General features: G+C 36.0%; 2 protein-coding genes across 3 annotated transcripts; one reads left to right on the forward strand and one right to left on the reverse strand.

Moving 5' to 3' along the window:
* Positions 1-483: 483 nt before the first annotated feature.
* LOC137391194 (B-cell receptor-associated protein 31-like) lies at positions 484-18,596 on the forward strand. Of its 2 annotated transcripts, none has more exons than XM_068077583.1 (8): positions 484-605; positions 7,445-7,571; positions 9,328-9,428; positions 11,285-11,435; positions 16,636-16,720; positions 17,696-17,857; positions 17,950-18,111; positions 18,458-18,596. In XM_068077583.1, the coding sequence occupies exons 2-8, from the start codon at positions 7,480-7,482 to the stop codon at positions 18,503-18,505; spliced, it is 801 nt and encodes a 266-aa protein (XP_067933684.1). In that variant the 5' UTR covers positions 484-605; positions 7,445-7,479; the 3' UTR covers positions 18,506-18,596. The 2 variants fall into 2 exon arrangements, with proteins under 2 accessions (XP_067933684.1, XP_067933685.1); XM_068077584.1 differs by having other exon boundaries at positions 497-609.
* On the reverse strand, positions 18,425-20,877 carry LOC137391196 (mitochondrial import inner membrane translocase subunit Tim8 A-like). Its single transcript, XM_068077585.1, has 3 exons — positions 20,791-20,877; positions 19,655-19,776; positions 18,425-18,811 (listed from the first exon to the last, which is right to left on the reverse strand). The coding sequence occupies exons 1-3, from the start codon at positions 20,848-20,850 to the stop codon at positions 18,748-18,750; spliced, it is 246 nt and encodes an 81-aa protein (XP_067933686.1). The 5' UTR covers positions 20,851-20,877; the 3' UTR covers positions 18,425-18,747.
* Positions 20,878-24,345: the final 3,468 nt, after the last annotated feature.

The following is a 24,345-nucleotide window of genomic DNA, read 5'->3' on the forward strand; positions in this document are numbered from 1 at the left end:
ATTATTTTATTGTAAATGTTGCATCAATTAGATGTGCATTCAAGTGCTTGTGTCTTTTCTTGTTGGTATTGCTGACTGTGTACTAATCCAGTCTACATGCTGATATGTCTTTTCTTTTCATCTAGTCATAACATGCAGAGTGATCATATATTAAGACACATAGATCATATACGGTATTTACGGTAAATTTAATAACATGCATATTAATATCAATTGCTCGTATAATAGTTAAACAGACTGCAGTAGGTCTCTATTCAAGTTAACGCGACTATGATTCAGAAACGATTAGCAAACGTGTTATAAACCTATGAACGACGATTGTATATCTGGTCTCTTCCAGTTGTTACACATGTGATAACACTCACGAGTGTTTACTGATAGCCGTGTAGCTTCACAAGCTGAAGCTATACGGCTCATAGCGTGTATTGTTCACTAGTCTCGCAAAAATAGTCGGATTTTTTTCGAAACACTACTATTGCTCAGGGCGAAGGTCATAGTTTGTGCATCAGTAGCTCATTTTCTAGGCCGTACCAGGATTGCGGCGAATAATTAATACTTAATTCTACGAACACCTGTAATAGCCATACAGGATATTAACATATGCTGTAAGTAAGTACAGGAAAAGGTAGTATATTGCTTACTCGCTATATATTTCAGATCTCGAACTTCGATGCCTAACGTAACCTATTGAATCTTCAATGTTCTCGCTCAAGTCTCTGTAATGTGTTTTTAACGTTGATGGCTAGTGCTAATTTGTTTCTTTAAACTTTGGAAAACGAGTCATGCTATTTATTGATTAAAAACTATTTTGCATGCACCGAATTTGTGCTTTTCCACTTTGCAGGTCTTGTGATGGCAAGGTTTAGGCCTACCAGTTTTTATTTTGAAGTATCTAATTTTTGAAACATAACAAGTCGTGATTAGCCAAATACTTAGCCAACAATTGTCAGAGAAGAACTAGTAAATATTGGAGAAATTAAACTCGGGTTTAACAGTAATTGAGCCGTATTTTAAGTGCAGCTCTAAATATGATGTGGATTTTTGAAGGAATATCCTCAGATTCTAAGTTATAGAACAAGGAGTCTACTTAAACAAGATGTGCAGATTATGAGTTAAGCAGTAGGTTGTTCTAAAATGATCTCAATAAAATTGATCTCAAGAATTCAAGACTTATTGGAATACAAGGAATTGCTCCTGATTGCAAGAGATAATTGTATAAGCCTTGTTGCTGGCCGCAAAATAAACAAATTGTTATATTCCTTACTCAAAAATAAGGCAGGTTTCATTAACAACTAAATGACTAAATTTGTTGAGGCCAAAACAAAAAAGCACAATCAGTATGAATAAACAATACTACAAGTTAGTTAGTATTACAAGCAAACCTTCACTCTCGATAGGTTGTCTTCGATTGACTTGTTATTTTCAATTATTGTGGTTTCAATCACAAAAGCTGGTGTCTCTGTAGGCCATTTGATGTAGCTTATGATAGAAGTTAGAAAGGAAAATATACAATTTGTATGCACATGCTATTAGCTATTTTACTTATTAGTAAAATAATATGTTCAATTTTTAGAAAGTAATAGGAAAAGGAATTAAGGCTAAGGGGGTTGGTGGGGGTTGTGTCTGGTCTGTGTTCTTTTTGTCATTGCCCTGTACTTTTCACTTTAAATTTAGGACTTAGATTTCATGTTTAAGGCATGATATGGATGTATGTAGGCATATATGTAAATTTGATTGTCGGGTTGATGCTTCGTTAGGTTTGTTAAAGTGCACAGATGACGATTAGCAACTCTGTTATGCACATCTCATTTTGCAACATTAGTTAGCCATGTTAGAGAACTCTTTGAATAATGGCAAATTGTTATTTATAATCTTTTTAAAATAAAAAACATTCCAAGCGATGATGAATTGTTCAAAGAGAGCCATTCTTACTTGAGTACAAAAACTATTTTCTTATTTTAGCAAACAACAGAATGACTAATAGAGTTGAGAGCAATCAGCAAACCTTGTGAAAGTGCTATTGATAATTTTATATTTAATGTGCTCAGAAACCATTCGTTCTCTGGCTAGTTCAGCTATGCAACACTGAATTTTTTTAGATGCAACGTATTTGCTCTAAACTAGCATATAATTAAGTAACGTTTCAACTTTGCCACAGCTACTAACTGCTACATCATTAAGTAGCCATATAGTCTGTTTGCCACGCATTATTATTGAGTAAACAGGAGGCAGAGAATGGGTCTATGGGAGATTACCATTTTTAGGATCTTTTTGTCCCAGTAATTAGTAATCTGATGCCCTAACACTTTTCAATTAATAAGCTTGGAGTAATTAGACATTGAAAGGGGAGGAAAAATACAAGAATAAATTTTTTGTTACGTCATGAACAATTTTCTGAATCGGCCAATCAGATATGTAGATCCAAATCTATGATATTTTTAATGCGGGGGTTGTTTTGTCACATTGATAGCAATCATGTTCTTAGTCTGTTTCTTGTATCGCTCTGTTAGAAGCTGTCGCTAACACTGGTAGTAACAATGGATATTTATTATTTCTACTTAAATTGGTTCTCGCAGCTAGCTATCATGGATTGCATATTACAATTACAACCGAGTATCACATCTTAATGGGCTAATAAGCCTTACTAATGTATAAAAGCCGATAATCGAACATTTTTGTGAGCTGTGAAGCACCATTTACAAAGTGCCTGATAGGTCCATTGCAAACACCGGCGCCATGTGCATTGCGAATGATGGAAAAGAAAGAGAGAAGGGTAGGCTATATTAAAAAAATCACACCACCTCATTCTCTTTTGCAACTGCTCACAACAGAAAAATAGACCTCAAATAACCTAGGAATCAAAAGTTTTACCAATCAAAGCACTCACCTCTTCCAATGGTACTAAACTTTTAAAACTACAAGCAACAATGATAGAGGTCCAATGTAGACATTTACCGTAAAACCTCTAATTGAACGCCACTTCTATTTGAACGCCACCTTTATTTGACCGCCACTACGATAAAAGAGTTGAAAAATAGAGCGCCACCCTCTATTTGAATGCCACCTTTATTTGACTGCCACTTTGACTATCCTTGATATTTATGAACCCATAATATCAAGTGATCAGTAGAAAAGTGTCCACAAAATTGTATTAATAAGGAATCGTGTACATTAATAACAATAAATTCTCTCGATGTTCAACTCCAAAGCTTTTCACTTTTTTTCATTACAATTTTGAAAGTGACACCATAGAAATAATCAATAACGGTCTCAGGCTATTAGTAGTTCCTTGTTTAACATGGTCTTTCTACTTTGAAATAACCTACATATATAAAAATCGATTTAAATTTGCGTTTGTAAATGAACTATGAAAGCGACATCATAGAAATAATTGTCAACTGTCTCAGGCTAATAGTGGTTCCTTGTTTAACGCAGTCTTAATGCTTCGAAAAATATGCGTATAAAAACGGTTTGCAAGTTTTGGGCCAGAGGTTATGTTTCGCGAGCAAACTTTTACGGGCTGCATTTGTGCTAAATGCAGCGCGTAAAAGTATTTCTATGCTAAAAAATTGCTTGGACGCTAATATCAACTAGTTCAGCAGTGCAGAAAAAGAGTTGAGGCCAGAAGATATTGTGGAAGGTATTGGACAACTAAAAGATGTTCGTTTCACCGAACACAGCTATTCGAACAAACGATGGAAATATCTTTGTTTTAAAAACGTCAATTTTTGTTTTTGCATGGAATATAAGTATGGTTCGTTTATGTCATTTGTTCATGAATATATATTTGTATCATTTGGTAAATTATCATTATACAACTTATAATCATGCATATTTATAGCATGTTATTTAATAGCATCCTTGCGGCCATTCTAACACAGCTTACGATGGATCGATGCTCATAACTTCACTGCTATTGCACATAAAAAGCTAGTTTTGGCTGCAAACTGTAGCAAACATATCAATGAGTGTAATGAGCTTTTATACAACATTGTCAAATATAGATACAAAATAAAAATATGTCTTCAAATTTGGAATGGAATGAAAATGTCAACAAATTGCAAAGAAGGACACAGGCTGTAATATCATCGTAGGTCTATTGCAAGCAATAAATATCAATGGTAGAGATATTTCTCGGTTTCTTGATGCATATTTATTAGGAAATCTTTGACAATTTGGAGGTAAGTTTGCAGATTTATTGCCTCCATAAGATTTTATAATCGCTCCATCGAAAGAAGAGAGCAAAACAAGTGATATACGCTTCGCCCGTAATAGGGCTAAATTTATCTTCCCAAAATCCTAACGAGCCATTTGAAAATATACCGCCAGTCTCTATTTGAACGCTGCCTCCAATTGATCGCCACTATAGAGGAAGGGTTGGAAAATAATAGAGTGCCATTGTGTTCAATTAGAGGTTTTATGGTATATATCTAATTTTGATATACAGCAGCTGCGGTAAAAGATTATGTAATGAACTTGTCATCTCTCCATTGGATTGGCTACAAACATGTGAAACTGCAATACCATGATGTTTACATTTAGCCAAGCATGTGGTTGTAGCCAATCTAACGCTTTTTTAGATTTGTGTGTTAGTATCGCTGTTTCTGACCTGATTATACCATGGTAGCCAAGCCACTAGATCGCCTGATAGCTTGAACGAAGTGGAACAGAGAAGGACTCCTAGAAGCGGAGAGCATTTCTATTCGAAGCACCGGTGCTAGCCTACCCAGATCTAGCCAAGTACTATATACTGGATACATATGCTACCATGGATGGTGTTGCAGGCGTATTCTCGCAAGTTCAAAATGTGAAAGAAAGACCGATTGCCGATTACTCTGAAAACCCTTTCCAGTAGGGAGAGCAACTATGGCACCATCAGAAGAGAACTCCTTGGATTAGCACTTGTGGTGAAGAATTTCAGACCATATTTGTATGGGCAATAATTCGTCTTGCGCACTGACCATACTTCACTGCAGCAGTTATACAGCTCCTACATTGGAATGGCCATGCTGATGGACTCAGCAAAAATTGTGTCGAATGCAAACAAGTGAACATATGGAGGACAGAGATGGGGCCTACTAGAGCCGAACTACAAGAACGGAGATGTGAAATCAAACTACATACAGAGAGTGTGGCTCCAAATACAGAAAAAGAAGCTGTTGCCAGTGAATTCAGACTGACTGATTCAGTAAGCCAGGAAATTCCGGCTTTGCAATGCCAAGCTGGTGACAGCACAGCTTATATTAGCGCTGCCCTAGAGTCAGGTCAGACAATCGATCGAAAGACAATTGACCCAGGAGAAAAAGCAATTAGAAAGCTAACAGAAGAACTGCACTTATGTCGAATAAAGGAAGGAATCTTACAGATAAGCGGGGACCCATAACAAGCAAGCACACTGGGTGATCGTTTGCCCTATGAGGACTCTCGTCATGCAAAAAGCACACACTGATTACCGAAATAATCTGAAATAAACAAAACATACAGACAATTACGGCTCGCTTGATACTGGCCTAGGATGTCTGATGACATTCGTTGGAGTGTAACGGCAAGCGAGATCTGTCAAGCAGCTAAGAACGGCAGACACCCAGCCAGGGCCAATACAGATTATTTGTGGGCTGACCCTGGGAAGTTGTGTCCATTATCCTTGTAAGACCCTTACTTCCACAATGAGAGGAAATAAAATGATTCTGGTTTTATTGGATCATCTCGCCAGATGACGTTATCGCCATCCTAGATGGGACAGCTGAAACAGTCGCAGACATCCTAAATCAAAAGATTTGTGCTTATTTCGGACTGCCTGAGAAAATTAAGTGTTTTGGGTACTCAATTCAAATCCGAACTCAAGTATGAGCTGTGTAGCATGTAAGGGGCACGTCACTAGCTATCACCCACAAGGCAATGGTATGATAGAGAGTGTCAATCATAACCTGGGGGCCCCCTCAGATCGCTGTTAGTATTAAGATGTGAAACTGTTTGGAATTTGATACTACTCCAGGTGGTGCGGTAATTACATGCACCACCACATTCACTCACCAATGAAACCGCTAACTTCATGAATTTTTGGTGAAAACTGAACTCACTAGATACTCTCATCGCTGGACCTAGATATCTGAAACAGTCAATGAGCGATCACGCAGCAAAACTCAGAAAGAATGACTGATAGTCAAAGATTTTTTGGCGATAAGCAACGTGACATCAGGAAAGCTGACCCTGAAATAGAACCAGAATCCATGCAAGGGGAGGGAATGTGGGTGTTAGCCAAGCGCTTAAAAAATAAGCAATTCCAATTTACAACCAAAGTATTACGGGTCATATGTAAATGTAGCATCCTGATCAGTAGCCACCATTACTGGTTTGTACAGATTACAATTTCAGCATTCCTTCCATCTTAATAATGGTTATTGATTGTGCAATTAAATAATATAATAATTATTTTATAGAATAATTGTAACTCACATTATCTCACCTTAAATGTTTGAGTGGTAAAGCAACACAAGTTTAAAAAAATACTCACCTCACTGCGTTTTGCCTATCAAGCTCGATCTTGCTGTTGTTGGTCAGTCTCTGATGGCATGCTCTGTGAATCGGAGAGCTCTTGCAGACAAGTTGAAGGCATACACCATTGGAAACAGACCTTTCAGGCTCTTTAAAAGTGCTTTTCCAGCTTTCTAGACAGCTAATAAGTGTTTGACTTGTGTGCTTGGTCAATGTTTATTGAATTAATTTCTTTAGAACCATTTATGTGGGCTACACAAGCCATGTCAAAGCTCCAACCATGAATGCATGATAAGAAAATAAATTACAGCAGACGATGCTTTGATCTTGACCTTCGTAACAAATGGACAAACTGTGGCTCACTTCGTAAAGAGCCAATTACATTTGGGTGTGAAAGGAACAACTCCTTAAAATCTACGAAATCTAAAATGGGAAAATTCTCCCACTAGTGGGAATGGTAGGCGTGGTAACTCATTAGATATGAATTCTACACCATTGAATCTATTTACTAAGTGCAAAAAATTGCCACTGAAATGAGGTGCCAACGGATATGCAAGACAAACTGCCTTGGGCCAAGGTCTACATTGAGTTGTGGAAGATTATTCTGTGGCCTGAATTTTTTGCAGTAATTGTAATGGTTTTATGTATGTAATGATTTGTCTGAGATTAGCATTATATTATGGATAATGTTGAAATATTAAATTTAAGGCCTCTCACAAAACCTTTGCCTTTAAGAGGCAATAATTCTATAGTTTCAGCTCTTTTCTTTCAAGTTCAGCAGATTGTAATTTAGGAATCTGATTACTACCAGAACTGAGTTATGACAGGACAATAGAATTTGAGTTATGAAAGCGGCGGAGTTGTCCTAGCTTGGTTTGCATCATCATTTGCACAAAACTGTTGAAGCAGTGCATTCTTTACAGTGTCTAATCATGTGTATATCTTGCAGATAATTATCAACGAGAGTACAACTCCAATACCAAGATGAGCTTTCAGTGGACTGCCATTGCTGTTGTTCTTTACTGTGAAATTGCGCTGACCCTTTTCTTCTTGCTTCCTTTCATCTCATCACGACGGTTTGTCGTTACATTTAGTAACTTTAATACATAACAAAAAATTCTATTAAGTCAATTAGTTGGATAAAACAGCAGTCTGCACTGTTCTGTCTATCAATACTGGTGAGAATTCTAGATCGCAACTAAGTTTTAAAATTTAGGCAGCCATATTTGCATTCTGGTCTCTTTTGAATGCGAGCTCATTCTTTACTAAAAAGGGTAGAAACATTTGACTACAATTGCTCCTGTGCAGAGTACACTACAATTGCTCCTGTGCAGAGTGCACTACAATTGCTCCTGTGCAGAGTGCACTACAATTGCTCCTGTGCAGAGTGCACTACAATTGCTCCTGTGCAGAGTACACTACAATTGCTCCTGTGCAGAGTACACTACAATTGCTCCTGTGCAGAGTGCACTACAATTGCTCCTGTGCAGAGTGCACTACAATTGCTCCTGTGCAGAGTACACTACAATTGCTCCTGTGCGGAGTACACTACAATTGCTCCTGTGCAGAGTACACTGTCAGAACTTTTAAATAAATCTTTAAAGACAATTTGCTACTGCAATTGTCATAATTTTAATCAGTATCATATTACATTTATTTGCTGTATTTACGAGTAATTTGTATTATCTTCAAGCTAATAAAAATTTGACAATATGCCAGTTACCATATCACATATTTTTACAAGTATATGCCATGGATGAAGCGAAACACGTCGTTCACTAATCATACATACATCACACTAGATGAAAACTGCAATTTGGACAATATTTACAAAATCTTGTCTAAATCTTTCAAAAATTTTGTTACTTCACTATCCCGCAGCTCATGGAGCAGGCCACCATTTGTATTGTTAAGGGACTGCAACTGCAGTGATTATGCAGCAAAGCCTAAACTGAAGAAAAGAAAGAGGCAAAATTGAAGATTTAAAATCTATCCAACTACAGTTAGAAGTTGGTGATAGTAGCCTGATTATGCTGTATCAGAAGGGAATAATGATTAAATGCAAGAATTCTTTTAATCTTCCAATGCTTGATGATGACATCATTTCAGCTGCTCAGGTGTTTAGTAATCATGCTCGGTAATCTGTAAGTTTGTATTGAGAGGTAGTTTCTTCTTAGGCATTAACAGTACCTAGTTATAGATGCGAGGAAGTGTTAGATTTCAAGATCTTTCATGGTTGGTCTTCTCATTTATTACATGGCAATTACAGGTTTTCGACTCATTTTAGCTTACATGATATAAACGAATTGCATATGACCGCTAACAATTATTTTGAAAATATCATTGGTAGCTCCTTTGACCATAATACTTGTTGTCTTAACAGAGAAAGCTTTTTCAATGCTATATGTCAAACTATTTATTTGATTTTATTGACTAGCTGTTGCCATTTTTATGTTTCTTGTCTGGCATAATTTGGAAAACTTTTCTGTTTGAAATGAAATTATTGCCAATAAAGTAATACATGTATAATATAGTATTGAACATATTGAGTATTCTTCTTACATTCTCATTTTTATTACTCTTTTCTTGCAGTTGATTTATAAATAGAGCAGTTGATTTCTTAAACTCATGTGGCTAACAGTTTTCTGCATTTGTTTTTCATCTTAGAATGGAGTTGTCTTTCGTAATTTATTGGCCACTGTTGCACTTTTGATGTTACACTTGGTTAGTCTATAGTCCTTTGTTCATCAGATGTAGTACTACAAGCAACACATTCAGTGCTATGCCTACTACTAATAGCTGTCGACAAACTGCAACACTCTCATGTTTTAGTTGGAAGAAGATTCTGCAGTCAAGACTCGTGCAAACTGTGAGCAGATTTGCTAATTATTACTTCAGCATTTTCATGGTACTCCTTGGGCTCTGCTTCATTGGTAAGATCTGTCGCACTATGGCTATGCAGAGAAAATTCTGACTTTCTACGACGCTTGTGTCATTAGCCTGTCTTGACAAACTGTTGTTTTTGCGGAGTTGTCCTCCGTCAAGCGGGCGAGCAACACAACTGTACTGTTGCTCACCCGCTCGGCGGGGGAACAACTCCGCTAAAACAACAGTTTGTCAAGACAGGCTAGTGTGTCATGCAAGTTGTATGATTATTGTATCCAGTGTTTTAAAGATTCTTCATTTCTTTACTTTGTCAGAGACCTGTGGTCGAACCTCTAGGGTAGCCATAGCAGGAAGCGGTGTGATCTAGCCAATCAAGGTTTGCTTGTTTCAACTTTTCATATTCACCGTGTTTTCATGATACGGCTAAGGCGCAAGTTTGTGTCATATGCGAGATGGAAATAACAAAAGCCCGCAAGTCAAGCAAGCTTTATTACTTGCGAATTTGCAACCGATGGAAATGGCACTGGTGATTGAGGCGCAAGAAAACGCTGCGCAAGCTATTCCATTTTAAACATTTTTTACGCTTTAGTCATTGTTTTAAAAGTGTGCTGCTAAACGAGACAGGAGTGCATGACTATGACCTCTGGCATAGAGTTCTTTATCTTTTTTATCAAAGTGTCCGTGTTAATTCGCAACATGCGAATGGCCAATCAAATACTTATCGCATGGTAACTCCAGGTGCGCAAAACTCCAAAGCTGCGTCATGGAAACATAGTGATTAGCTGGTGCTGGTTCGCATGATACAACCGTGATCTGCTGGTGAACACTGCTAGCCCTTCCCTACCATCTCTAGCTTACAGCATAGACCGTAGGTAGTAGTAGACCTAAGTAGTAGTAGACCGTAGGTAGCAGCAAGACCTACAGTAAGGCAGTAGTAAAAATTCTATGGCTGATTATGCTAGCTTTTATCTAGCAACATACACTGCTGGCTCATTTCTCACTATCATCATTCAGCTTTTTTTTTCATCAACACTTGGGATGTACTTTGAGAAAGTAGAAGATGGCTTCATGGGGTGTATTTTGTATGGCACTCATGTTTAGCAAATGGCATCCCGCTAATGCTTGAGCTGATCACAAGCAGTTATGCATGTCAATCTTTTTTATGCTTTCTGCACATTCATTATTTCAAGATAATTTCTGCAGTGACAATACATTGACCAATGAAATGAAAAGCTACAATATAGGTACAGTATATTGGCCATTGGTGTTATAAGCTGACAATATTATGGACCAATGAAGTTATGAGCCGACAATAATATTGACCAATGAAATTATTGATTGACAATAATATTAGCCAACGAAATTATGAGTTGACAATATATTGACCAATGAAATTGTGAGGAAACAATATATGGACCAATGCGGTTAAGAAGTTAAGCATTGAAGTCTAGTTTCAATATCTTATCACAATGATAGATAAAGTGTATTTTGGAAGAATTTATCTATCATGCCAGTGCGCCCGCTGATAGTGAAACAGGTCTTGGACAAACTCCGACATGTTTAAGCTGATATTGATGCAATAGAAAACATGTTTCGATCATTTAGGAACTCACAGCTGCCTTTGTATCCACCCCTCAATTCGCCAATAGCTAAAAAGGTGCGAAATTATTTCTGCATGAAATCGTAAACTATTTTCAATTCTCGCCACTTTTTAAAGGCACGCTGTGGACTTCAGGTACTTTGATTAGCTTCTACGCTGTCAGTTCAAACAGGCATTACATTGTATTCATTACTCGTATCAGAATGATGGACCTGTGATTACATATTGTGGTATGACTAAAAAAGAATGTCTCTATATGAACTAGCAGGTAGCGGTATAAAAATGCAGATAATTCCTATTCAGATTCCATACGAGAAATGAGAAAATACCAAAATATGGAGAAAGCCCCCTCCTCCATGTCAAGCCCTGTTGGCACAATTGAGCATATCAACATGAGACTGTTTCGAGCTCAGAGGAATTTTTATATCGCTGGATTCTCTCTCTTTCTCTGGTTGTGAGTATCTTTTACCCCCTTCAAGCATGCCAAGATAAAGTCCTTTATCACAGGGGTTACCAACCTTTTTTGGCCTAGGTACCCCTTCGGAGTCAATTTGCAAAAAATGTACCCCTTTGGAAGACACAGTTCAATCAAGGGTATTATTGGTCTAACTTCATTAAAATGACATGTGTGCATTATTGAAATGTGTCACTTAAACAGGTAAAGAAATGTGGTATGGTATGAAATTGCTATTTATTAAAATAATGATAACTATGCAGTACAACTTTTATACATCGCAGTGTTTTGTTACTTTCCCACTTTATTTAGGTCAGTCTAATGGGAAGGCTGTGCCTGCTTTGCGTCAGTGAGCTGTTTGATGTTAGTTCAGTAACAGATAATGAAACACTGAGGTCGTCATCAACATTTAATCGTGAGCAATATTTGCTTTTCATGTACAAAAGTGAGGAAAACTCTTGCTCACACTTATAACTACTAGGAAATATGAGCAACACTTTTAAAGCTACCTCTGAAAGCTTTGGGTAGGATGTTATTAGTGAGCACCAGAACTTGCTAAGAACGCAATCTTCAAATGTATCATATGCACCAGAGTCATATCAACTCTTCTCGCATGTCACTATCGATATCAGCTACATTTAACTTAAATGGTTTCTAACCAACTTCAAATCTGTGTCATTTAAGTCAGTAAAATATTGTTGAAACTAGGAAGCCATCTGAGAGAGGTGGTCTGCAACCAGATGTTTCATGAATGAAATTGAATCATGTGAAGGCAATACTTCTGACAAGCTATCAAACATATCAAATGATCCAGCATTGACTTTCTCCACATCTTTAGTTTCATGATAAATGCTCTGAGCTCGTCTGTAAAATCAATTATAGTGGTAGAGTTCCCTTGAAGGGATGTGTTGACAGTGTTTAATCTTAAGGAGATATCTCTCAGATATGCAGCTTTCCATTTCTATTCTGAAGTCCTTAACTTCTCACTGAATCTTGAAGCTTTCTCAGAAGTCGTGTAGCAAAGAAAGCTGCAATCTCATCAATCAGTCCCACAAATAGATTCAGGACATTGCCTTTAGAAAGCCATCTCACTTCTGTGTAGTAGAGGAGGTTTTCATGATCTGCATCGCAATCTTGATATAATTGATGAAACAACCTTGTGTTTAGGGCTGATGTTTGCCTATGTTTGTCTGAATGGTAAAACTAGTTGGCTTTAAAATGATACCAATAATAGCTCTATAGCCGAGGTTTCAGAAAATTTATTAATAATTAGAACCAAATAAACCAAAAGTTTATTAAGATTATAACTTGTATTGTACCCTCTAGTTTTCTAAAATGTACCCCTAGGGGTACTTGTACCCCGGGTTGGGAACCCCTGCTCTATCAGAACCAGCTGAACAGTTATTGCTTTGGAGTTTTCTTCCCTTTGTTAAAAATTGCATTTAGGTCATGCAGCTTATTCTTTTATTGTTTGACGAAGTGCTTTGCTGAAAAGATCATCTCATAAACATAATATTTGCAAACAAGACTCATTATTTACAAAAATAAATTTCTACGTTAGCAAAAATTTGTTACGAATAATTTGATACACTCACCATTGAACGTTCTAGAAAAGCTATTTTCACAAATGACCAATTTTGCTATAAACTAAATTTTGAGGTTGTTTAATCACACGAGCATGTTAACTGATACAGATATGCTTGACTGCATGTGTGTACATAATTTAATCCAAATATGCTCTACACTTGCCTTTAATTATTTTGCAAATTTAATATTAGTATTAAAGCAAATTTAATACTTTTTGTCGTAAATATTTAAATCAAGATATTAGTTAATACTTGCACGAAGCTCTAATAAGTACACATGTACAGATGGTCATATCCTGTATACTTCATATTATAAACTTCATATGGGTACAAACATGTTTCTAATCTTATAACATGATAGACTCATCAGACTTCCTATGAAGAGACTTCATTGTATGTTTCAGTTTATCAACTTTCTGTTACTACAAACTACAATTCACTATCCCACCTCCTCCACAATACTATTAGATTATCAACTTTTAAAACATGTCTGTTCAATTCACTTAATTATTCTTGATATCTGTCTTTTATTATTTTTCTTTTACATGTAACAGAAAACCTCATTTTTTGATGACTACATATGCCAATAAAATGTTAGACATGCATACAGGAGGCATGCTATATATATATATGCTTATGGTAAAGTACATATATACCTATATAATTAAAATTTGTGTGAAAAATATAAATATACAGTATGTTCAATATGAAAGGTGATGCTATGAATATATGTATTTATTTCTTAGAATATATGTATCGACTTGAAATAAGCAAATAAAAATGTATGTGGTGTAATCATATCTGTACAGATTGTTATTTTCAACTTTTAAAACATGAATGGTCAGAATTTAGCTTACATAATTATTCAAAACCATTTTATAACTGTTTGGTTTACATATATGAAATTAGTACCAAATGAGGATTAATTTAATGTATAATTTATGACTATTGACTAACTTCACGGAGTAATACTGTTGTAAATGAGAATTTTAGTTTTCCTACAAAGGTGATCCATTTTATTTCATACACTACTGTTTATAAAATATTTTACTCACCTTTGCTACATATACAGTATATAGGTTTTAGAGTATCTCATAATAATGCATGTGCGTACATCTACCTTATTTATAGACATATATTGTAAAACCGGTATTTTAATGCTACCTTTATTTAAACGCCACAATGAGAGAAGTGTTGAAAAATAGAGCGCCACCCTTTAATTGAACGCCACTATCTATTAGAACCCCACTTCTATTTGTCCTGCACTATTTGACATTCTTGATCTTTATGAACCCATAATAGCGAGTGATCAGTAGAAAAGTATCCATAAAACCATGCTACTAATAATTACATCTATGACTCGATTACATCTATAACATTACGAACAGAACGTTGTTGTTGTTCGTATTGCAAGTCCGTTTTTCAACTCCAAGTCTTTATATGGTTTTTCGCTAAAACTTTAAATGCAGCAGAATAGAAACAATTAGTAGCTGTATCAGGCTGATAGTGGTTCTTTTTTTTTAACGTGAACTTGATGCTTTTATGTACGTGAAAAAAGTTCTTTCATTTACGATAAAATCTGTGCTGCTATTTTGAGACTTGAATTTTGAGGCTATTTTTATTACACGCAGTTTCTCTCTATTTGCGCAACCAGTTTATATTCTAAATTGCATAGCGTAAAAATTTTACTTTGCTAAAAAATTGTTTGAATGTTAATATCGACTAACTCAGCTGTGCAGAAAAAGAGTTGAGGTCAGAAGACACTGTGGACAGGCGTGTATTCCTGGTTGCAAGTTGGGGCGGCAAATGTTAGGCGACTAGTTATGAACACTTGGGGGTTTAGGGGGTGGTGTTAGCCCCCTTCTTCAACGGGGTACGGGCAGGGCGCTGGAGCTCTGAACCTTTTAAGCATCAACAACCCTCAAAGTATGCATAAATGCAATCAATTGTAAGCATCGAAATCTACATAAATATATTGCTTATGGTTCATGGTAGGCAAAACATTTTCTTTATTCAACGAACGATATAAAACTCATGACTACAGATTTCTGTAAAAAAAACATTGAAAGAACAAGAGCTATTACTTCTTTATTGCAATAGCTCTTGTTCTGTCAATGTGTCCATGGCAGAAATCTTTCACAACTGATTCTGTATCTATTTCAACATCTTTATGTATATACGAGATGTGTAATATTAGAATGTGTGAATATGTATGTGTATATTAGAAGATTATTTAGACGAGCCTGTCCCATAATGCTCCTCATCGACGTTCTGATTCGGTTATGTTATGATAAGGAAAATGCAAGTTTGGGGTCTTCTTCACACCCCCACTATGATAAGCAATAAAGTTCAGTTTCGAAGTCTTAACAATGTCTCACAAGATCACTCATTTGGCAAGATCACCACAGAGACAATATAGAATGCTAGTTGCCAGTAAATTAGTTGTTGGAAATTCCAAGTGAATGAGCTTAGATTACAATTCTTAGTACTTAGCCGCCGAAAATCACTAAAACGTTGGGGCCGGCCAGCCGCCCCAGGGAATGTGGGCCTGTCTGTGGAAGGTATTCATAAGCCAGAAGAGTATGAAATGGTTTCAAACGAAGGCAATGATCAGAACACAACTGGCCGTGCAAACGATGCTAATATTTTTGTTTTAAAAATATTAACTTTTTTTTTAATTATATGGTTGAATTGAATATATGGTTTGTTTATACCACTTGTTTTTTGAATATACATTGTATTTGTAGTATTTAATTAATTGTTATTATATAACCTGTAAATTTGCAGCTTGTAGCTTATTATTTGATAGCATCATTGCGGTAATCTGAACTCGGCTTACAGTGGATTGACGCTCATAATTCCTCTTCTGTTGCACATGAAATGCCAGTTTTGACTGCAAACATATCAATGAGTGCAATGAGCTTTTATGCAACCTTGGTAAATATTGTTATAAAATAGAAATATGCCCTCAAATTTAGAATGAAATAAAAAACTTGAAAGCTCCAACAAATTGCAACGGAGGCTATAAGAGGCATCGTAGATTAATTACAAGCAATAGATATAAACTGGTAGGAGCATGTATCAGCTTCCCCGTGTATATTTATTTTGAGATCTACGACAAGTTGGAGGTAAGTTACCAAATTTCCTGCATGCAAAAGGGTTAATGTTGCTCTGCCCAAAGGAGAGTGCCAAACATAGGCAAAATTCGATTCGCCCGTGAAAGAATAAATTTATCTTCCAAAAATTCTGACGAGGTGTTTGAAAAATACAACGCCGCTCTTTATTTGAACATCACCTCTTATAAAGCGCTACTATAGGGAAAGGGTTGCTAAATAAAGCGCCATGGCGTTCGAATAAAGGTTTTATGGTGCATATATACCAATATATTTATATTATTTTTAAGTTGTTTTAGAGTTCTTTCAATTGATAGCCTGTGTTTTAAGATATATATATATATATATAAGAACCAGATTGTTAGATTAAGTACCCATATCTTAGACCATAAAATGAGATTCTCACGCGATATTTCAGCAATGGTGTTGTAAATAAATCAACATTTCTTATGTAATAACACAGCTCTGGCTTACATACCCGATGACTCAGTTGTCTTGTAGTGTGCTGAGAAGATTGGTCACGCTTATTATAGCTGAATCCAATCAGCTAGATATCATGCAAGAACGGGAGGCAGCAATGCACGATGTGAGTCAGCTTTATTCATTGTTTATGTGGGTTGTTTTGGCGATTACCGAGTGAAAAACACCTCCACTGAGATGATAAGGGTTGGAAGGAAATATTTGTTGCTGGAGAACTACTTACAGTGGTGATCGTAGTTATGGGACTGGTTGAAATAAATACGGCTGTTTGTTATTAATTTATAGTATGTTATTAATTTATTAGATGAATTATGATATTATACACATCATTGGAAAGCTAAGATGTTCTATTCATGAATAGTATTAAATATTAACTGATATTTGCCTGTTAATCTTGATTTTGGTGTAACATGGCCGTATCTGTGCATTGTGGCAGAAAATCTGATTAGAAATGTAAGTTTATATTAGTTGACAAAATTGGCCAAATTTAACATGGTATTTGAACATATGCATACATGTGACTATGTGAAAGTAAATTGGTGGCATCTGGAGTATTAGTAGCCTTTTAATATTTAGTTTGACAACACTTATTGACAGGATAGGATAAAATAGGTGCGGAATAGATTATAATTCATGAGAATGCTTCTGGTGGCCGACAGAATGTCTATCTACAAAACCTACTTCTCAAATATGTATAGTATGTACGATCTGAGGTGATAAAGTATGTTTATGCCATGACAAAGAACACAAAAACAATTGCCGAGTGGTCCCATAATTCCGATCATCACTGTAATAAAATAAGCCTAACAGTAGACAGTCTGCATAGATATGTCATTTGGGTGTGAAAAATATTGCTATTTTTGTCACCCTGCTGCCATTTGTGCTGTACTCCATGATCTCTTAGAGCAAAAATGCCTAGCTGTCTTATTGTACATACAGTGTAATGAGCAGCATCGCTGAAGCATATGTGCCGAGTGATGATATCAGCATGTATCATGAGGCAGCTTCAATTTCACAGAGCTGTAGGCTAATGAGCACAAATCTACTGTTGAATTTCAGACCTCAACTATGGTTTGTTTAGGAGATGGAGGCACACAAGACAAAAGTAAGGGAGCTAACGGAGAGACTCGACCAGGCTAATGAGGCAGCGATAGCTGGTGACTCCGCTGACAATGGTGCCCAGGAACTGCACTCTACATATGACAGACTGAGGGGTCAACTCGAAGCCAACAGACAGGTGGAGGTCAGTAGCTTTACGTATGCTATGTTTAGTCTCAGGATGCCAAAAGTACTTTAACAAAATTCTATTAGTGTGCTATTGTTACTGATTGTCAGAATTTAGGAGATGGAAGTACAGACAGGGAACTACAAGATGAGTTGCAAGCTACAAAGGAACATTTAGATGCAACTAAGACTGAATTGGCGGATGCGAGGCATGAGCTGAGAGATGCTCAAGAGGAGCTAGAAAGGCTCGTAACGGACCACCAACATCTAGAGGTAACTTGTGTGCGCCGTTTCCCGTAACTCTGGTCGTCAACTCTTGATGTCACTTGTGTATCGGGTGTAATAGACATCGGATATCAATGCATTTTATTTTAACTACTAAAATTTATGTCAAGGCTATATGAATGTTATTTGCTGGTAAAGCAACAGAAAACACCGCTTATTTTTTCCATTTACAATGCATATGATTTTATGTTGAAATGGTTTTTTATTACATACGCACACTCGGTGATAATTATATCATATGCGATGTGGTGTAATTGTAGTTAAATCTGTATCAAAATCGGTAAGCTACATGCATCGACACTTGATAAAAGACAAGCATTTATTTATCTCGCAGGTAAAGTACAACTCTTTAGTTGAGTCAGGGGGAAACAACACCGAATGATGCCTCAGCGATGGAGAATATCGAGACAAGCTTATGGCTCACCACCTCTAGCCCCTCTCATCATCAGAACAAGTAACAAGATCACATTTATTGGATATTTTACCAACCTTTGTGACAGAAAATTACCTAACAGAAAATTCTTAAGATATGTGAATATATACAAAGAAGATTTCATGACAACCGTTTGCATATTTCACTTCACTTATTTGTTTTGAATATTGGCAGTTAATGAGCAGCCAATATCAACCCATATTTGAAGCCTTCTGCTGTAATCTGTTCAATATAAACTTCTGAGCATCTATAAATCTACAAAGATGAAATAATTCATAATATATTATGGGTGAAGTTTTTTGGTCAAAATGCCACTACTTACTGTTGTTACATTTAGATTATGATTTTTTTGTCAGTCATGGAGAGAAATAAATTGTAAAAAGGTTAAGCAAAGGTCTGTTTCATGACAAATACTTATATGTAGGCTATGTGCTTTCCTTATACCAAAATAATACAACAGCTCATAAAAATACAGAATTCTCTTACCACTATAATTTACAAATTGCTAGAGTTAACGCGAACCTAGGAAACATTCTCTGATGATATTACATTACCTATAGCCTACAATATTGCATATTCAATATTTTGTATGACAATAACATTGCTCCACAATCTTCACCAGAGCTATTAAGGTTATATCTACTCCCTTGGCAGAAAGCCGAAGGCAGAAGCTGTACCGAGTGCCTAATTTGTTACCGACTAGTATAGCATTCGGTGTGATAAAAAATCATTCGTGGATAAAATAGGTAGCAGAATTTCATGGATAAACTTTACTATTAAGTGAGCTATGTCCGTTCCGTGATTGTGAACAAAGATTGCATCATACAGGATTTGAACTTCCAGCTTGGTAGACCGGCACTCTAACAACTGCACCAATCAACCACCCATCGGCATCCCAGAATATTTGTATGTATAGTTATTACATCTGACAATCTCTCACAGCATACTGGACAGCCAGGGTACTAGTATGACAGGCTTTTGACATGTCAACAAACATAAAGCCGCTGCCAACAGCACACCAATGGGTTATTTATGACTAATCGTGTGACCGACTCAAACGAAAAAAACTTAGTGACCGTGTAAACTTAGTGACCTTACCTTCCCACGCAGTTGGTAATGCAACCTTCTGTCCAGCTGTCCAAAGATGATGATGGTTTTCCCGTGATGCATTTGTCATAGCACACATTATTCACCTTCATGATGCCTTCTTGCAGAGCCACCTAAGAAAATAGCAAAGCTAGTCATTTCTCAAACTGATGTGATACTCCCATGAACAACCACGCCGAAGCAAGGTTGCTGAACAAATTCATTGTTAAAGTAATAATAATACCAAGGGAGAACAGGGTATTTTACATCTCTTACAGTTGAGCAAAGTCACTATGGCTAAACGAGGAGTTGTTCTTTCTCAATATGAGAACATTTCTAACCTGAATGCTAACTTTCTACATGGGTACTTTACGATAATCATAGCCACAAACAATAGCATGTGAATCAATCAACATAAGAAACTGACAAACGCTAGTGCACTTTGAAGTGCACTTTTTAGCAGATACAGTAATGAGTGACATCGAAGTCTTTGCAATTGTAAGCATCACAATATGAAAGCAGCCAACTCCCTGCAATTTTGCTATTGCTGACTAACACAAAAGATATTCGATGAGCATCAAAAAGTGCTTTATCTAAAACTTTTTGTTTTCAAGTATATGGTGGAAAATTCAAAAGTTTATGATCAGTTCGTGTGTTTATAAGGAATTGTAGAGAATTTTAGTTTAGTTCAGTTGCCTAATCTTGAGTTGCACATTTATCGAGCTAGTAAAATTGTTACCATAGTCTGTTAAAATCCTACTCTCGATTGTACTGATTGTAAGACTCTTGTATGGTATTGTAATACTCTTGGTTGGCAGACAGAATGAGCATTTGCAAAACAGCAAAATATGAAACTGGTTTGACTTTTAGGAGACTGTCTCTGTAAAAGCTTTACTATAGGCTAGGGCATTATGTACACGTCTATTAATCGCTCAGAGAGCAGGGCAACAAGCCATGGAAAACGAAGCAAATCATGTAAATCTTCATCAACTTTATCACTACAAACTCTGATGTTTCTTTATTAAATTTTTTAGTTGCTCGTGATGCTTATAAAAATAAACCATTAAGTGAAAAAATGATACCTGCGTGCAACAATGATACATCATCTTGCTACCATCTACGTGAATGCTCAATGAAAACTCTCTTACCCTTTGTTGCTGCATTTGGGCAAACTGTGTCATCTCGGAGTCCATTAGATCATCTGCCATTTTTATGTTATAAAGCCACTGCTGTGCCTTGAAAAAATTAAAATACCTCACATACTTACAGGAGTCTCAAATTGATGCAAAGTGTGAAAAAATGTTAAATGTGCACCTTGAGTACTCTACATTTGGTGCACTTGTACTGTGGTGTTAAATTGATTGGTGACACAATGTACAATTCGATTCGCAAAAAAATTTGCATGGTTTTAACTTCAAGGATAATAATCGCATTAAGGTTAATTTAGCATCAAAATCTGTAGAATCTTCACAAATTTGGAAAATTGTAAAACTCAATATTCAAGGAAAGATCAATTTGACTGTCTAATTGTGAGGTGAAAACCTAAAAACTAATAAAAATGTCAATCACATTACATTTAAAATTATTTAGTCAACATCGCATGGGGTATTACAATAATAAATGTAAAAGTCATGCATCTCATGAAAAAAATTCCAATAAAAAGGTTTTCAGGAGTAGTCACATTGTGGAAACAATTGTGCCGTACACCAACACTTCATAAAGAAACAATTCAACTTTCTCCATAAGTCAAACTCACACTCGTGTAATCAATCAAGCTGACTATTTGAGTGTAATCAGCTCACAGCAAGAATCTGATGACTTGAAAAGTTTATTTCTAGACACAAGTATTTTATAGAAGTATGCTATAAGTTTAACATTATAGGTCAGTAAGTTTCTCAAGAATCTTACTGACTTATTAATTCAGTATTTGAAATAATAACATGTAGGATTGCTACGTACTGACACTAACTCTCCGAATATGACGTTTTGAAAAGTTTAAGGCAAACATGTGATGAAGTTTGCATAAGGAGACACTTTTATGCATTATCCTGTAAATTAATATTAGAATCACAAAGTGATTATAATTTTGTTTTTGTACGCATGATGATTTGGTTCTATCAATTAAGGCTCAGCAGTTCCGAAAACTTACCCTAATTGTAATTAGAGGCCTTAAAAGACCCCCAGAATTTAGATATGCAAAGCCACCAAGAATGCTATAGCAGAAGAATGCTTATGAATACTTATGACCTTCGTATTTTTAAAAATTAAGCAATTGTTTGCTACACATTTAACAGAATTAGGTAAGCCAGAGGCTTTGTGGGTACTAAGGTGTTTACTTTTAAACAGAACATGCTAGCATGAACTATGGATGGGCATGCTTAATGCATATGAAAATATAATTTCAGTGTGCTACACAACTTGTTTAGCAGTACACAGCTCTGCACATTTTTCTCTTGTTTATATATAAAGCTTTGCCACCATAGCATTGTAAATAATCACTCGAGCAGTTGCAAGCTAGATATTAAGTATACATTTTACTGTACATCTCTTCGGTAGTAAGATGAGTGTACTACCCATTTGCCAGTCGCTGAATTCAAGTTAGTAGGTTGCCAAGATCTAAAGCTTATTAAGGCCAGATGCAGTCAAGGCCAATTTCTCACACAACCTGGTAAATTAAACTATCCTTATAGCTATGATGTTAGCCTAAGCACAAGCTCTTAAGAAAACAAATATCTGTCTTGACATGGTCGCAAATAGCTGCAGTTATAGCCGATTATATTTGATCACTTGCAAAAATACGAGGCCCAGAATTGCGCCCTCTTTACGTAAAGGGCTAATAAGTGAGAAATATATTATCACAGCTTTAGGTTCGATCACCCTTGCCACTAATTACCCAGAATTAGTATGATTACTACACTACCCTATTGAACTTTACTGAGGTAATCAGTAGAATAGGAATTTTTTTCAGTGTTGCATTGCTTCATGAGCTACTATGACCTCAACAGACTGCTATAATAGTGTTCTTAGAATGGACTGGTGATGAAAATATTTACACAAAGGGATGTGTCCGAGAATGCACATAAGTGTGTTGTAATGAAATATGTCGAACTTGACCATGAGCACATTTGATAAAAAGTTAAACTACTACTTATATCTACTTTAGCCTGTAAATCTTACAACATACAATGTAAAGGTCCAGCAGATATTTAACTCAAAACCTAAAGTAGTTTAAAAATAGGACATACAACTTTTATGATGCAATGCAAGTTTGTGAGCAAAATTGTAAACGAACAACCTGGGAAAAAAACCCAATAAAAACTATAAAGATAATAAAAGGAATAATGGGTAAGTTGGTTTAAACTTTATCTTGTCCATAATAGATAGAAGTTATGCTGCTCTATTATCAGCTACAAGCTAAAACTTGAACAGCATCAAGTCCAGACTTGTTATGCATCTTTTTAGTGAAGTACTGAAAAACAACATTTTCTATCAATTCTTATTTTAATAATTTAGTTTCTTCTATAATGCCTCATATAATACATATTTAATGCTACATGTATGTGTAATTGTCTGTCAGGTCAGGTGATTATGCCTGCTACAACCTGTCACGTGGGTCGAGTGGTCAGCAACTAAACTGACCACCAGGCCTTCGAGCCTGATGGTTGAGACTGGACATCCTGACATTCGTCACAGGTCTTTGGTGGGTCATGCCAGTCAGTGTGATGTGACACACGCAGCCACAAGAGCAGAGATTAACAAACTTTTTGTCTAGTCGGTCACTACAACAGGTGAGGGGTTCAGTCTGTCTTGGCATGTCCTTGCCAATGATAACTCTATCACTACCAAGTGTGAGTTACTTGTCTAGCAAAAGCTAGTAGCACCTTAAACCCTTTTGCAAGCAGTTCTCATGAAATGGTCTTACAGGAACGGTTGGCAAGAAAGAGCTAAGAATAAAGATGGTTGGAGATATTTGATCAGACCAAAATGAGGATCGTCATTGTCGCATTGACAGACATTATTAAGGTGCTATCAAAGGTTTTTTGGCTGTGAAGCAGTTTAAATGAACTACAGGGTATTCTTATAAAAATATTTGCTACGACGTATGAATTTTCACACACAAAGCAGATTTCAGAACACGTTAACTTCATATGTATAAGTTTGAATGTATATCAATCAGTGAACATATATATAGTTGATGTTGACTTATCCAAATGCAACAATATTCATAAGGTGTTGTTTACGTACTCAAAATACCAAAATCTCATAGATCTATTAATAATCTAGTCAAGTCCTCTGTCAAACTGTTATCCATAACATTTTGTACCCTAGCTACATGGTAAATATTTATGAGCCAAAAACAATGTTAGTGACAAAAGCTAAATAATATCTATGTTCTTTTGTAGATAAAATAACTCCAGCATTTTCTTTTCTAGCCTCTTCCACTATGTAATCGTCTTGGGTAGCGAAATGCCTCATACAAAAATTGGAAGACAAATATTTTGCACTACGCTCTCTTTAGCAAACAGTTTTTCTTGACATTATTATAGATTAGTACATTTCAATTTGAGAATTTTTGGTTTTGAGATGGCTTGACTCTACCTCTTTCAATTAATCTCACTTTTTGCGTCGATTATTACAGTGACACTGCGAACTAGTGCTGAAATAGACGATTTCACAATTAACTTGTTTTATAAAAAAAACCT

The sequence above is a fragment of the Watersipora subatra genome, chromosome 3 (assembly GCF_963576615.1).
Source record: "Watersipora subatra chromosome 3, tzWatSuba1.1, whole genome shotgun sequence".
Taxonomy (NCBI): Eukaryota; Metazoa; Bryozoa; class Gymnolaemata; order Cheilostomatida; family Watersiporidae; genus Watersipora; species Watersipora subatra.